The sequence below is a fragment of the Dendropsophus ebraccatus genome, chromosome 3 (assembly GCF_027789765.1).
Source record: "Dendropsophus ebraccatus isolate aDenEbr1 chromosome 3, aDenEbr1.pat, whole genome shotgun sequence".
In the NCBI taxonomy this organism is placed as follows: domain Eukaryota; kingdom Metazoa; phylum Chordata; class Amphibia; order Anura; family Hylidae; genus Dendropsophus; species Dendropsophus ebraccatus.
Genome location: NC_091456.1, coordinates 91,687,944 through 91,705,164, shown reverse-complemented (window position 1 = coordinate 91,705,164; position 17,221 = coordinate 91,687,944). Strand labels below are relative to the sequence as shown.

The 17,221-nt window shown below is 48.7% G+C and overlaps 1 protein-coding gene and 1 long non-coding RNA gene across 2 annotated transcripts in view; one reads left to right on the top strand and one right to left on the bottom strand.

Annotated features, from left to right (window-relative positions):
- The window catches only part of SLC49A3 (solute carrier family 49 member 3), a 41,929-nt gene extending 31,675 nt beyond the window's left edge, over nucleotides 1–10,254 (bottom strand). The window contains exon 1 of the mRNA XM_069962206.1: nucleotides 9,808–10,254. Coding sequence (XP_069818307.1) covers nucleotides 9,808–9,999 — 192 coding nt within the window. The 5' untranslated portion in view covers nucleotides 10,000–10,254. The remainder of the gene's footprint in view (nucleotides 1–9,807) is intronic.
- A 4,345-nt stretch (nucleotides 10,255–14,599) lies between these two features.
- Nucleotides 14,600–16,749, top strand: LOC138787193 (uncharacterized). Its single transcript, XR_011362323.1, has 3 exons — nucleotides 14,600–14,656; nucleotides 15,358–15,511; nucleotides 16,450–16,749. It is a non-coding gene; the product is annotated as an uncharacterized lncRNA (long non-coding RNA).
- Nucleotides 16,750–17,221: the final 472 nt, after the last annotated feature.

The window sequence follows — 17,221 nt, the reverse complement described above, 5'->3', positions numbered from 1 at the left end:
TCTGTTGCAGATTTCTGTACATGTGCATATTTTTGGGCGGTCTTGAATCACATGGCATATAAAGTGAAATACATATAAAAAAAAATCCACATGAACAATGCATATGTGGTGTATTGTCAGCTCAAAAATGCACTACAAAAAGAATGTGTGAAGAAAGCATAAGTTCTATTCACCATAGTTGCCAACATTTGAAAAAAATTTCCAGGGACACTTTAGTGTTGACAACAAGGGGTGTGGTCTATTATGGGTGTGGTTTGCAGGGTGTGGCTTGTCACCAGTTTTTTTTTTTCCCCAGACTTTTACAATCAAAACAACACAAAAGGAGCATTGCTCACCCCAGTGTCAGGTTGACAGTATATTACACACCCCAGTAACAGGTCCCCAGTATAATACACACCCCAGTGTCAGGTCCCCAATATATTATACACCCCAGTGTCACGTCCCCAGTATATCACAAACCCCACCTCAGAGCAGCATACAGGCTGTGGCCCATAGATAGCACTCTACTGACTGACTGTATATACTGGTAGTTTGTGCCCATATGATGCAGCTGCACCCCATATCATCATACTAATACCCCTTCATTCTCCTGCCCCTCCATCATTTTACTACTACCCCCTTCATCATATTACTACCTCCTTCATCCTCTTGCCCCTCTATCCTCATCCTCCTGCCCCTCCATCTTCATACTGCTACTCCATCATCATGATCATCATCACTGTGAGCACACAGCCACTTCTATCTGTAGGAAGTAATCCTCCAATCATCATCACTGTGTGCACACCTCCACTTCTATCTGTAGGAAGTAATACCCTCATCATCATCACTGTGTGCACACCACCATTGATATCTGTAGGAAGTAATTCCCCCCCCCCCCCCATCATCATCGCTGTGTGCACACCACCACTGATATCTGTAGGAAGTAATCCTCCCATCATCATCACTTTGTACACAACACTACTGATATCTGTAGGAAGTAATCCCTCCATCATCATCATTGCTGTGTGCACACCACCACTGATATCTGTAGGAAGTAATCCCCCCATCATCATCACTGTGTTACAGTGGCGGTCTTTGGCACCAAGCACCCCAAGCAATTGCTTGGGGCCCCCAACATCCAGGGGGGCCCCATGCCCCGCTCTTGTGCTCAAGACCGCTAGACAGGGCCACTGCCCCGCTCGCTGCTACTATCTGAACTGTAACTATGAGCATTTGTAATGAGCGCTCATAGTTACATGCAGCAGCACTGACAGGGCAGGAGCCATTGGCTCCCTTCCTGTCAGTCACTCTTGTGGTTAGCAGAAAGTGTTTTCCCTGCGGTCACAAGTGAGGCCTCTTGTGATCGCAGGGAAAACCCTTCCTGCAGCCACAAGAGTGAGGAGAAGAGGAGACGCCCGGACCCAGGTGAGTATAAGTGTTTGTTTTATTGTGTTATATACTATATGGGAGGGGGATCCCCGGACGAAGACTACGAAACGCGCGTCAGGGTGGTGGCGTCCCGGAGGAAATATACTGAAATTACCTGGCAGGTACAGTGGGGAAAAAAAGTATTTAGTCAGTCACCAATAGTGCAAGTTCTCCCACTTAAAAAGATGGGAGGCGTCTGTAATTTACATCATAGGTAGACCTCAACTATGAGAGACAAAATGAGAAACCAAATCCCAAAAATCACATTGTCTGATTCTGTAAGAATTTATTTGCAAATTATGGTGGAAAATAAGTATTTGGTCACCTACAATCAATCAAGATTTCTGGCTCTCACAGACCTGTAACTTCTTCTTTAAGAGTCTCCTCTTTCCTCCACTCATTACCTGTAGTAATGGCACCTGTTTAAACTTGTTATCAGTATAAAAAGACACCTGTGCACACCCTCAAACAGTCAGACTCCAAACTCCACTATGGTGAAGACTAAAGAGCTGTCAAATGACACCAGAAACAAAATTGTAGCCCTGCACCAAGCTGGGAAGACTGAATCTGCAATAGGCAACCAGCTTGGAGTGAAGAAATCAACTGTGGGAGCAATAATTAGAAAATGGAAGACATACAAGACCACTGATAATCTCCCTCGATCTGGGGCTCCACGCAAAATCTCACCCCGTGGGGTCAAAATGATCACAAGAACGGTGAGCAAAAATCCCACAACCACGCAGGGGGACCTAGTGAATGAACTGCAGAGAGCTGGGACCAATGTAACAAAGCCTACCATCAGTAACACACTACGCCGCATCATCATCACTGTGTACACACCACCACTGATATCTGCAGGAAGTAATTCCACCATCATCATCACTGTGTGCCTCATCTGTAATAATGTATCAGGATGCAGGAGCGAGCTCTGAGGCTCACTCTGCTGCTCTGTCCCTTTTTTATGATTTACACTGCCACTCAGCTCCATTATAGCACCTACAGACTATAAGAGGCAGTGATGTTCCTCATGCTCTGTGCTGCAGCTCTGCTATATCAGGACACACACGTCCAGTGTAGCTGTGTTGTCTATAGGAGGCTGATATAGTGTGATGTTCTCCATGCTCAGCACTGCAGCTCTGCTATATCATGTAGCTGTGTTGTCTATAGGAGGCTGATATAGTGTGATGTTCTCCATGCTCAGCACTGCAGCTCTGCTATATCGTGTAGCTGTGTTGTCTATAGGAGGCTGATATAGTGTGATGTTCTCCATGCTCAGCACTGCAGCTCTGCTATATCGTGTAGCTGTGTTGTCTATAGGAGGCTGATATAGTGTGATGTCCACCATGCTCAGCACTGCAGCTCTGCTATATCAGGACACATACAAGTCCAGTGTAGCTGTGTTGTCTATGGGAGGCTGAGGGGGATCAGTAATACGGGATCAGCTCAGGGCTAAAAGATAACGCCATTACCTTACCAAATCCAATCTAGCAGAAATATGATTTTGTGTAAAGGGCCAGGAAGATGCCACTGGAGGAGGAACGTCTGCTAAAAGGGTCCCGGGGCAGGGGACGGGGCATTACGCTGCAGGGGATGGGGCTTACGCAATAGGGGCGGAGCTTCTAAGGATGCACCCGGGACATGGTTTTGCCAGGACTGACTCCTCAAAACTAGGACTGTTGGCAACTATGAATTCAAACATAGTAAGGATGTATTCATGTTTTCCTGGCAGCCCTAGGACGACATCAAACCTTTGCAGCCACGGGGAATCAAATGCTAACCTACGGGTTTGGACAATGTTGCAAAACCGAAACATTGACAGGTCCGCTCAACACTATTTTTTAACCAAAACCAAAAGTGGGTCAAATACGAACATACGTGACAGTAATGCACGCAACCCTAATTAATTATAATAAAGGTCATGCACATTACCATCATGGCGTGTTCGTATCCATGGATACCCGATCATCCAGCCATAGAGTGGAATTAGTCACCGGTCGGGTCAGCATAACAGGTATGCTTTAAATGGCGAACTATACTGTCAAAGCCAGACATGCATCACACTCTATTTTGTTGAAGTTGTACAGATTTTGAATACTCATCTACCATGTTAAAATGTACCTTTTATTTGAAGTCCATGGCAGGATCCCAGCAAAAACTGCTGGCAACTCCATAGCCTGCTGCTAAAGTGAGCAGTATACAGAACTGCTGGAAGTCCCATACACTTGCATTGAAATACAACAGACTGACTCCTGGTGAATGTATGGAGGAGTGGCTGCACTTTCTGGTCTTGCACTCCTCTCATCTGTCCCAGATGAGAAGATTATAGTTGAATCCTCCCTGTTCTTCTGGAGTTCTTTTAGAGGTGAAGCACCAGCAGAAGCAACTCTATTTAGCTTAGGTTCCAGATGGTTAATACTGGTCCAGAAGGTCTGGTTCCAGAAGAGGTTAATCTAAAGTGTGGTTCTCTGTTAGGGTACTATTACACAGAACAATAATCGGCCGAATCAGCCCAATCCGTCCGATTATCGTTCCGTGTAATAAACACAACGATCAGCCAATGATCGTTGTCATCGGCTGATTGTTGATATAATTGTCGGACGCCAACCACACATCGCTACGTGTAATAGCGGTGCGCGGCCGGCGGCTGACGATATTCAGAGAAGAATACATTACCTATCCAGGCTGCAGGGCTTCTCTTGCACTCTGCTTCTCACCGGGTCCCACATGCTCAAGCTTCAGAGTGGCCTGTCTGAGCTGACAGGCCGCTCAGCCAATCACAGGCCAGGACTGCCTTCGGCCAGTGATTGGCTGAGCGGCCCATCAGCTGAGACAGGCCGTTCTGAAGCTGGAATGCGGGGAGGAGTCCTGCAGCCTGGACAGGTATACAGTTTAAACAAGGGCTAACAATGTCCATGCTGCCCTTCGTTTACAGTTATTATCGGGCCCCCATCGGCCCGTGTAATACTACCTTTACAGTCAGTCACAGAGAATCCAGCAGCAGTGTAACCCTGAGGTTGCCAGAAGCATCAGAAGCAAGCAGGTGGGGCTGATCAAACCCAGACAGAGGTAGACCAGTGTTCAGACAGGGTTCAGGAGACTGTACAATACACACAAAACCCTGAATATCAGTGCTGACTCGAACGCACAGCACTAAGTTCAGCACAGGCACAGACATGACAGATACTTTAAACCAGGCAAAAATCTTGCAGACATTGTCACCTTCATAGCCAGGACTGTGGAGTCAGTAAGCCACAGCACCTACTCCAATTCTGACTCCTGAATTTTCTCAGGGACCGACTCCAGCTCCTACATAAATGGCCAGTCAGACACTAGGGGAGTTATTTATCACACACACACACATCCTGCTACAGCCATAGCACGCACACACACACACAGCCTGCTGCAGCCAAAGCACACACACACAGCCTGCTGCAGCCATAGCGCACACACACAGCCTGCTGCAGCCATAGTACATACACACACACATGCAGCCACAGTACACACACAGCCTGCTGCAGCCACAGCACACACACACACAGCCTGCTGCAGCCATAGTACATACACATACACATGCAGTCTTTTGCAGCTATGGCACACCGTTAGTTATGATTGTTACTACAACCGTTTTCTCCATCTGATTCCAGCACATAAACGAACGATGTGAAATGACAATGAACGATTAGCGCACAAAGGTTTCGCTCAAAAGATGCGATCAACAACACATGAACGATTTTTCGATTGTTGCCTAAATTCACACAAAACGATCAGCGTTTAAATTCAAACAATTTCCGCAAGATAATCGTCCCGTGTAATAGGCCCCAAGACTGCTTAATAAATGTATCCTTAAAGGGCATGTGTCTCAAATAAAAGCAGTTTTATACTTTTGCATTATGTTAATTGAAACATATTTCAAACTTATAAGCATTTTTTTTTTAAGAAAACCAAGCAGAATGATTGTGATGATATGGTTCCCAGCAGCACAGTACAGATCTAGGCTATGTTCACACTACGTATATTTCAGTCAGTATTGTGGTCCTCATATTGCAACCAAAACCAGGACGGGATTGAAAACACAGAAAGGCTCTGTTCATACAATGTTGAAATTGAGTGGATGGTCGCCATATAACGGTAAATAACAGCCATTATTTCAATACAACAGCCGTTGTTTTAAAATACCAGCAAATATTTGCCATTAAATGACGGCCATCCACTTAATTTAAACATTGTGTGAACAGATCCTTTCTGTGTTTTTAATCCACTCCTGGTTTTGGTTGCAATATGAGGGCCACAATACTGACTGAAATATTTGTAGTGTGAACCCAGCCCTACTGTGCAGCTCGCAGAGCATACCAGTTGTAGCAGTAGTTGTAAAGCGATTCTGTACTCACAATCTGACCCCCCTAAACCACTTGTACCTTCGGATAGCTGCTTTTAATCTGTCCTGGGGTCCGTTTGGCAGGTGATGCAGTTATTGTCCTAAAAAACAACTTTTAAACTTAAGTCCCCATGCCTAACGGGAGTGGCCTAGATTGTGTATGCATTAGGCTGGCACAACCTTTCTGTCCCTCCTCATCATTAGGATTGCTCCAGGCAGATTGTCTCCTACTCCCCACCTGTGTCAGCCCGGCACATGGGCTGAATTGTTAAGACACCTGTGCAATGTTCAGACAGGAGAAAATGTTTCAGTGCCATTCCTAATGATGGAGAGGGTGGGGAGGAGAGACGGACGGGTGGTGCAAAGTTAGGGTACAGATACTCCCGTAGGGCACGAGGCTGCACGTTTAAAAGTTGTTTTTTAGGACAATAACTGCATCACCTGCCAAACGAACCCCAGGACAGATCTTGGATTAAAAATAGAGATGAGCGAACCTCGAGCATGCTCGAGTCCATCGGAACCCGAGCATTCGGCATTTGATTAGTGGTGGCTGCTGAAGTTGGATAAAGCCCTAAGGCTATGTAGAAAACATGTATATAGTCATTGGCTGTATCCATGTTTTCCAGACAACCTTAGAGCTTTATCCAACTTCAGCAGCCACCGCTAATCAAATACCAAATGTTCGGGTTTGGATGGACTCGAGCATGGTCGAGGTTCGCTCATCTCTAATTAAAAGCAGCTATCTGAAGGTACAAGTGGTTTTGGGGGGTCAGATTATGGTTACAGAATCGCTTTAAAAAGAGGAAAAAAGATGACTGACAGGCCTCTCTGCCTGTCAATCATCCCTACAGTCCCTACTAGTTGCCACCTCTCTCCTGGCCTTGCACAGAGTAATAAAACATCTTTCCCCCCTTTGTAAAGCTGCTGCAGCTGGTATGCTCCGTAAACTGCATAGTAGATCTATACTGTGCTGCTGGGAACCACATCAGCACAATATCAGTGCTGATTGGTTCCCTTTAAATTTATTATTTGAGAGATATAGCATGTCTGTGAGCCTAACCTGCTGATAGCCTAATAGGGCAGGGGACAGGGAGGTACCTTTATTGTGTCAGTGTGCTGTGGCATTACTGAGTAACTTTAACTTTTGTTAACCCCCTCCCCATCCATGGTGAATGCCGGTTGTCAGTGATAGCTGGGGACCCGCAGCTGTCAGCACCCGTGCCGCACTCCGGTGCTGACAGTCAACGCAATGGATAGTGCGGTCAGCACAACCGCAGCATCTATAGGGCTTCAGACGGAGAAGTCTCCCTCTACAAGGGAAGAATTCTCTGACTGGTAACCATCGGGGCTATGAGATGTGATCGCAGAGTCCCGATGGTAGCCATGGACACCGGAGGCCTCAGGCTTCCGGTGTCCTGGCTACAGAGGCCCGTGGGGAAGGCTGGCTTAAGAACGCGGCAGCAAGCTCTGCCCCCTCCCCTCTCTCAGCTGCTGCTATTACAAGCTTCTAACAGCGAGTGGGGACAGAGATAGCGACTTCAGCTTATGGGATCATTATGATCCCATAAGCTGAAGTCAAAAAACGACCTGGGCATTGAGGAATCAATGACCCATGGTCATGAAAGTGTTAATATGTAAATGAGAGTAATTGGTCCACTTGGGATGGTCCTTTAGCACTAGTCCACTCGCCCACTGCCTCCTATAGAATGCCTATTCATAAATATAAGGACTCTGCTTTGACCTGATTCAAGGCTGCTCTTCAATGCAGAGCAAAGGCTAAAGGGCCACCCCAGTGCAATAAATGTCCTCATTTATATATTAACAAATGCTATTCACTAATTTCGCCATTCACTGACATAATAAAGCTGACTTTACTGAGTATACGTTGCCCATAGCCTTGTCATTCTAGGGCATTATTTTGTGAGGAAAACAGGGCAGTAGCTGAGTATTTTGAGCCATCTATTGTCTTTCTAGCTGCTGCCATTCCTGAGTTACAAGCCGATCTAAAACCAAGATAGAAAACTACATTTCCCATCATGCATCACCCTGATTGGTCCATTTGTGTACTCGCACCCACTGCTGTCATTACTATTGCACAGTAAACACAGGACTGCTTTTTTTCCATTAATTTTGGTAGTCTGGTTCCATCCAGACTGTAATAAAATCTATAACATTTACAATATACAGAGCTGTGGCACAAAAACGGTACATATGCCTGCCTGCATTTACTGACAGCAAGCAGAGACAGAATTATAAACACATGTAAGTCTATGAAAGTAGCACAGGTGGTCACCAAGTCAACAGACAGGTAACCCAGACAGGTGTGTATAATAAAGATAGTCAATTTCAGACATAATATTCTGTCCGGAAAAATCACTGAATGTGTGAATGAGGCCTAACAGGTTTAAGACTATAGAGACTATCTGGAGACAGGGATGACAACTAGTTAAAGCAACAGGGGTCAGGGGCAACTATTAGATACAGTAATAGTGGACAGGGGATGATCAGTGCAGGGGGGTATTGATGTGTGTTTTTTTACTTTTACTTAGCCGTGCTGCTACTTTACTACTTGGTGCACTGATCCCCATGTCTACTTCCTCCTCATGCATATTCATTCTGTGCTCTGTGTGCTGAATGAATATTCAAAAGGAGGCCTTCAGTGAGGGGTAAAGGACCACCCCTAGTGTACAGAACACCATCACTGGCATATGAATAAAATGTAAGCTTTCACAAAAACAGCGCACTGGATCCAGTCAGTGCCCCTTGCCGTATAGGAACATAACAACAGCTCAGGGTACTATTACACGGAATGATAATAGGCTGAATCGGCCCAATTCGGCCGATAATCGCTCCCTGTAATAAATACAACGATCAGCCGATGTCAATGATCATCGGCTGATCGTTGATATAGGTGAGAACCTATATTTGTCAGGCGCCGACCGCGCACCGTTACGTGTAATAGCGGTGCGCGGCCGGCGACTGATGATATACATTACCTATCCACGTTCCAGGGCTGCTCCTGCGGTCCACTTCTCCCAGGGTCCCATGCGCTCTAGCTTCAGAGCGGCCTGTCAGCTGACAGGCCGCTCAGTCAATCGCAGCCCGCGGCGGTCCCAGCCTGAGATTGGTTGAACAGCCTGTCTGCTGACAGGCGGATCTGAAGCAAGAGCGCGCAGGACCCGGGGAGAAGCGGACCGCAGGAGCAGCCCTGGAGCGTGGATAGGTAAAGCAAGCAAGGGCTGCAAGGACATTGGTAACGATGTCCTTGCAGCCCTGGTAAACGATTATCAGGCTGTGTAATAGGCCCAGTAAACGAGCGCCGATCTAGCAGATTGGCGCTCGTTTACAGGTATTATCGGGCCCCCATTGGCCTGTGTAATACCACCCTCAGACTTTTCTACCCTGCTGTAAATATTCACTACTAAAATCAACTTCCTGATGGGTTTCAGGGATTTTTTGTTTGTTTTTATGTTTCACAGAGGAAAATCAAACACAACAATAACTAAAATGTTAAAAAAAAGGCTGGCTGGAGTACCTATATATCTATGTATACTTTGCTGTTGCTTTACATGAGGATTTGGACTATTTACAATGCAAAGTAGCTATAGAAGCAATGACACTTTACAGCTGTATAATCCAAGATTAAAAGTTACTCCCAATCCACAGAAGCAGCCATAACTAGCTGATCCCACCGATCACAAGTCTCCTGAGTGAGTGGACCAGTAGTGTGCCAGCTTGGCCACCACCCTGCCACTGTCTATGGGACATCCATAAAGGGGACAGTGGCCAAGCTACTCCTCTAGCCACTCAGGAAAAACACCTGACCTCTGTTCTCATGATCACAGGGGTCCCAGCAGCTGGACCCCCAAGGATCAGCCAGTGTTCCCCCATCCTGTGGATACAGAATAACTTTCCTCTTGGATTAATAGGAAGGCAATGTAAGTGCAGCCGTGTACACAGCAGTGTATCTGTGAGTAGGAGCGTACAAGTGTCAGGACATGGAGAGCGCTGACCCCGGCACTTACCATGGCGTTGGAGGCGTTAAGCAAGCAGACTGCGAGCAGGACGAGCCAGCGCTTCTTGTACAGCCTGGTGTAGCTCAGCTTCCTCAGGGTCTGGCACCTTTCGAAGTTTTGGGCAGCGTCACCAACTTGTATTAGAGCGGCATTGTCCGGGGCATTGTCCTCCGGCTCCTCACAGATGCCGGGCTCAGCCATGTCTCTTGTCTAGTATTACACCAGGAAATACCACATGCCGAGGATTACCACAGGCGAGGGCAGTGATCCCGGGCACAGGAGTCAGTCAGTGTGCCAGTCACCGCCCGGCACACACAGGACGGTAACCCGTGTCTCACTGCCCACAGCACCCCGGCTCTGACGAGGAACAGGAAACTCCCCACAGACACAGAGCCGCCCCATCACACGGGCGGAGCCGGGCGGCTGTACAGCCGATAGCCGGAGCCGCCCCGGGGACTGTACAGCCATATAACCGGAGCCGACCCGGGCACTGTACAGCCGATAGCCGGAGCCGCCCCGGGGACTGTACAGCCGCATAACCGGAGCCGCCCCGGGGACTGTACAGCCGATAGCCGGAGCCGCCCCGGGGACTGTACAGCCGATAGCCGGAGCCGCCCCCGGGACTGTACAGCCGATAGCCGGAGCCGCCCCGGGGACTGTACAGCCGCATAACCGGAGCCGCCCCGGGGACTGTACAGCCGCATAACCGGAGCCGCCCCGGGGACTGTACAGCCGATAGCCGGAGCCGCCCCGGGGACTGTACAGCCGATAGCCGGAGCCGCCCCCGGGACTGTACAGCCGATAGCCGGAGCCGCCCCGGGGACTGTACAGCCGCATAACCGGAGCGGCCCCGGGGACTGTACAGCCGCATAACCGGAGCCGCCCCGGGGACTGTACAGCCACATAACCGGAGCCGCCCCGGGGACTGTACAGCCGCATAACCGGAGCCGCCCCGGGGACTGTACAGCCGATAGCCGGAGCCGCCCCGGGGACTGTACAGCCGCATAACCGGAGCGGCCCCGGGGACTGTACAGCCACATAACCGGAGCCGCCCCGGGGACTGTACAGCCGATAGCCGGAGCCGCCCCGGGACCTGTGCGCTGTACACCGGAGGCTTTGGTGACCGGTCACTATGGAGCCGGGCTGCCACACGGTGGTGATAACACTTATCTTTATGCCGCTTCTTATGGGACTGATGATTGTTTAACCCCTTCAAGACATTTTTTCATAAAAATTTTTTGCTGGTCCCCTTATTACTTTTACACAGAGTGACTATTGTTCAAATCTGCGCGATAATATTCGCATTTGAGTGATTATCTGCTCGTGTACCAAGCGGTGAACACAAAATCATTCATCGTGGGCTTTCAACATGTTCACAAATCATCGCTGATCACTCGCTGATAATTTGCAGATCGCTTTGTCCAAACAGTCTTTCCCAGATTTACCCTGCTGTGTGGGTTGGCCTTAAGCGATCTAAAAACTATTTTTTCGAACGATTTATCCCATCGTCTAAATGTTGATTGGCGTAAAAACCAATCTGTTGCTTCAAAATTTTTAAACAATCGATTGAGCCATTTATCGCTCCGTGTAATAGGAAAATTAGATCCATAACTCTAAGGCTAGATTCACACAGCACGGATCAGCAGCGTCCGTCCTGTGTGAATCTAGCCTTAAGGCCCTATTCCACGGAACGAATATCGGCCGATATCGGCCGCTACGAACGATAATCGTCCCGTGGAATAGAGTGCAACGATCAGCCGACATCATTCATGTCGGCTGATCGTTGCAGTCGCTTGTTTTTCAACATTTTGAAAAACAAGCGACTGATATAGCAGCGATCTGCTGCCATCGCTCCGTTGAATAGGAGCGTCGGCAGCAGACGCTGCTGTATCCTATGGGCTGCCCGGACGATCAGCGATCACCCGGGCAGCCCGTCCGCAGCTCCCCGCCACCCCTCCTGCACTCACCCGCTCGCTGCAGCCGTGTTGAATAGCGGTGGCAGTAAGCGGAAACAAGGAACAAACGAGAGCTAAGAGCGCTCGTTTGCTCCTCTAGACGGCCGTGGAATAGGGGCTTTAGATACTCACAGCAAGATGACAATAGTGGTGCGTTTACACAGACAGATTTATCTGACAGATTATCTGCCAAAGATTTGAAGCCAAAGCCAGGAATGGATTTGAAAAGAGGAGAAATCTCAGGCTTTCCTTTATGACCCGATCTCTGTTTATAGTCTGTTTCTGGCTTTGGCTTCAAATCTTTGGCAGATAATCTGTCAGATAATCTATCTGTGTAAACGGACCCTAATGCTGGGTTTACACGGAACGATTATCGTGCGAATTTGCACGATAACGATCGAATTTGAACGATAATGGTACGTGTAAACGCAGCGAACGATCGAACGACGAGCGAGAAATCGTTCATTTTGATCTTTTATCTTGTTCTTAAATCGTCGTTCATCGTTCGCAAAAAATTCGCTGATCGTTCTGTGTAAACAGTCGTCGCGCGAAAGTCCGACCGCTCGCAGCCCGGCTCCCCGCTCGTCCAAACCCCGGCCCCCCGCTCATCCGCAGCCCGGCCCCCCGCTCATCCGCAGCCCCCCTGCGCCGGGTCAATCGCCGCTCCGATCACCACCCCCGTCGCCCCGATCGCCACTCCCGCCGCCGCTCTGATCGCCACCCCGATGGCCACCCCGGCGGCGGGGCGATCGGAGCGGCAGGGGTGGCGATCGGGGCGGTGCAGGGGGCCGCGGTTGACCGTGGGGCCGGGCTGCGGATGAGCGGGGGGGGCGGGCCGCGAGCGGGGGGCCGGGCTGCGGGCGCGCGATCGCAAAACGATTTTTCCATACGATATATCGTACCGTCTAAACTCTGATCGTTATGAAAAAAAAAATCTTTACTCCGACATCGTTAATCGTACGATCGGGCCAATTATCGTTTCGTGTAAACCCAGCATTAGGGTCCGTTTACACACACAGATTATCTGACAGATATCTGCCAGACTTTTGCAGCCAAAACCAGAAATGGATTTGAAAAAAAGAGAAATCTCAATCTTTCCTTTATGACCTGTTCCCTGTTTGTAGTTCATTCCTGGCTTTGGCTGCAAAAATCTGTCAGATATCTGTCAGATAATCTGTGTGTGTAAATGGACCCTTACAAATGACAGTGAAGGGATCCGCAGCGGAATTCGCAGCATGAAATCCGCTGCGGATACGTCCTATGTGAATCTACCCTAAATTCTCTCCCTACAGAGCCGTATGAGGACTAATTTGTTGCAGGGCCAATCGTTCAATGTAAAGAAAACAACCCACCCTCCCTTCATGGGAAAAAATTTTGGTGTAAAGTTAACACAATGTACTGTAGGAACTTTTATGTCCTGCACTTTATAGGAAAACTGACTGTTATTCTGTACAATTACAGACATATCAGATTTATAGTTTTAGTTTTATTCTACTGCTTTCCCCTATTCTGACCTGTATAATTATATTATTCAGCCTACAGAGTTGCGTGACCACTCATGTTTAGTCCAATGAACTGAAGTTTCTATGCTTTTGATTACTTTTTATTATACTTTTTTCTTATCTACGATGTGACCAAAAATTATCAATATTTGCGTTTGGTATTTGTTTTGCGTCCTTCATTCCTGTGTAGGATCAGTATGTTATAGTCTAACAATCCCACTTACACTCAAAATTCATTCAATGACAAAAAAAAAAACCACTGCATCCTGATAGAAATGTGAGATTGCGGCAAAGCCTGTCAGGTAGTTAAATGATTAGACATTGGTTAAGGCCCAATTACAGGAAGCAATTATCAGCTGTATTTGGCTGATACCGACCGTTACGGCCTATAATCACTTAGTTTAATAAAGAAAAAAGATCAGTCAACATGCACAATGTCGGTTGATGGTTGTCATTCAACATGTTGAAACGTGAACGATCCCGATAGCAGTGATATGCTGCCGTTGCTACGTTTAATAGCAGTGGCGGCAGCAGACCGACAATAACTTCTATGGGCTACCTGGACAGCCCAGCTCTCATCCGGGCAACCCCCCCCCCCCCCCCCCCCAACAGCTTCCAGCCCCCCGCACTTACCCACTCGCTGCAGACGCGTGAAATTGTGCCAGCAGCAGGGGCGGATTATAATGAGGGCAATCCGGGAAACCGCCTGGGGCCCAGAGCTCTGGGGGGCCCAAGTGAGATTGTCCCCATTATAACACCGCCTGCACACCGCTCACCTCCCCGGGCCAGTCCCCCGCACCGCTGATGGGCCGCAGCCGCTGCTCCTTTAAACAGCAGAGCCAATGGCAGCAGACCTGCCTGCGCAGCACGTCTGTTGCCATTGGCTAGAGACCGGTGGCGTCACTCCTAGACGTACGCCGGCACGGAGGCCTAAAGAGGAGAGCACTGATGTCACCATGCTGCAACAGCTGGTTGCAGCTCCAGGAGGAGATAGGCTGCTGGGGAGCGCTGGGATAGATGAGTAGGATTTTATTATTGTATTTTTTACATGAGGGGGATGCTGCACAAGGGGGCTATGGAGGGGATGCTACACAGGGGGGCTATGGAGGGGATGCTGCACAGGGGGGCTATGGAGGGGATGCTGCACAGGGGGGCTATGGAGGGGATGCTACACACATAGTTACAGGCAGCATCGGCTCCCTCCCTGTCAGTCACTCTTGTGGCCGCAGGAAGTGTTTTTCCTGCGGTCACAAGAGGCCACTCTGTGTCTCTGGTGCCAGCGCTCTAGAGGAGTCACTGAGCGCCGGTGCCATGACAACGGGAGAGAGACCTCTTGTGACTGCAGGGAAAACACTTCCTGCAGCCACAAGTGTGAAGAGAAGAGGAGACGGTCGGACCCAGGTGAGTAGAAGTGTTTTTTTTTGTGTTAAATGCTGTATAGGAGGGGCGGAGCGCACAGCGGGGGCTATATAAACGGGGGGAGCACACAGTGGGGGTCTATATAAATGGGGGAGGGGCGCACAGGGGCCAAATACAAGTGTGGGAGCACACAGGGAGGCTATATACAAGTGGGGGAGCACACGGGGGGGCTATATACATGACTTCGCTTGGGGCCCCAGAAATGCCAAGACCGCCCCTGGCTATATATATGTGAAGGGGATGATACAGAGGGGGCTATATATGGAAGGCAAGTTACAGAGGAGGCTATATATATATGTGAAGGGGATGTTACAGAGGGGGCTTTATGGAGGGCATACTACAGAGGGGGCTATATATATGGAGGGTATGTTACAGAGGGGGGCTATATATATGTGAAGGGGATGCTACAGAGGGGGCTATATATGGAGGGGATGCTACTGAATAGATATACGGAGGGGATGCTTCAGAGGGGGTATATATATATATGGAGGGGATGCTACTAAGAGGGGTATATATATATATATATATATATATATATATATATATATATATGGAGGGGATGCTACACAGAGGGGGCTATATGAGGCACAGAGGGAGTACGGTTACTGTGTGAAGCAGATGTGGACTTTGTATAGAGATGAGGATGATACTGGAGTGAGGAGTCTAAAAAGTCTGTCTGGCAGATCCTGTGGGGACGAGTCATGGCCGGGGAAGTCTTCATTATGGCCGGAGCCAGATGGAGAGGAAGAGGAAAAACGAACAACTTTGATTCAGCAAAACATCACTCATGGAGAGAAGAGGCCTCCTGTAAGTCCTCATGGAGAGAAGCCGCCTCCTGTAAGTCCTTGACATTATAAGTTGAAGTGTCCCATAGACAGCAGCCGCCGCCTTCTGTATGGCAGAGATTAGTGGGGTGGACAGGGCTATAGGAAGCGTGGTTAGCAAGGGGCCCACAATTTTTGAACCGCCCGGGGCCCATGGTATCCTTAATCCGCCCCTGGCCAGCAGCGAGCGGGGAACGAGAAGCAAGAGCTGACCTGACAGGGACTTCTGATTCTGGACTTCTGCGCTGCCTGTGCTGAAGGAAAGAAGAAGAGAGCCACACAAGGAGAGCAACAGCTGTGATGGATTTCTGGTGTGTACATGGGGGCCATTATTACAGTGAACTACACAGAGGGAAAGGGCTCTACTATAGGGGACTGTACAGAGGGGATCTGCTACTGTAGGGTACAGCACAGAGGGAGGCCACTGAAGGGATCTTGACTAAAGGGGGTGGCACTATAGGGAGGCTTCACAGATGGGGGCATCTACTATAGGGGAATGCACAGATGAGGTATCTAGGAAACTACACAGAGGGGAGTCTCTACTATAGGGAATTGCACAAAGGGGGGTCTCTAGTATAGGGGACTGCAACGAGTGCTTTACTATAGGGGAGTGCACAGAGTGGGGCTCTTCTGTAGGGGATTGCACGTACAATATGGGGACTGCACAGAGCAGGTGGCATCTACTTTAGGGGATTGGAGAGCTGGGGAGACTTCTATGGGGACTATGCACAGGGTGGGCATCTACTACAGCAGACTGCATTAATGACATTACTATAAGAGACTGCACAGAGAGGGCCATTAGCTATATGGGATTACTATATGGATACTGCATAGAGGGGGCCACCTACTATATTGGGGCTGCAAAGATGGGGCCAGACTTCTATAGAGGGGTACAGGGGACCTAACTACTATATGTGCTGGACCAAGGAGCCTAAAATATTTCTCTTGCAGATTCAGGAAGAGGATTCGTGGCCAGGAGAAGATTTCAACATGGCCCAGGCTGGATAGAGAGAAAACAGTGAAGTAAACAACTCTGATCAGAGAAGATGTCCCCAGTGAGCACTGGATGCAACTGCCCTGGGTCTATAGTGGTAGTGATAGTGGTCATGGTGTGGTGGTATCATTGGTAGCTGCTTTCTGTTCAGTAGCAGCATGGAGACAATATGTACTTGATACTGTGTGGGTGTATTATAGTGTGGGGAAACTTAGAGTGAGTTGATAAAGGGGTTTAAGTGAGCAATAAAAATGATTAGTGGTGCACTCCCTCCATAGTATGTGAGTGCACTCTGTATACATTCTGGTCTCATATTGTGTTGATTGTGAGATTTTGATTCTGTTGTTTCCGGAGACGGTCTATGAGGGGCGCTGGAAGCAAATTCAGTACATGGCACAATCTACAGCAGTTACCTTATAAGAGACTATGGGGGAGGGCTGGCTACTATATGAGACTACTGGGGAGGGCTGGCTACAATATAAGAGACTATGGGGGAGGGCTGGCTACTATATGAGACTACTGGGGGGGCTGGCTACTATATGAGACTACTGGGGAGAGCTGGATACTATATAAGAGACTACTGGGGAGAGCTGGATACTATATAAGAGACTATGGGGGAGGGCTGGCTGCTATATGAGACTATTGGGGAGGGCTGGTTACTAAATAAGACTATTAGGGAGGGCTGGCTACTATATAAGAGACTATGGAGGAGTGCTGGTTACTATATGA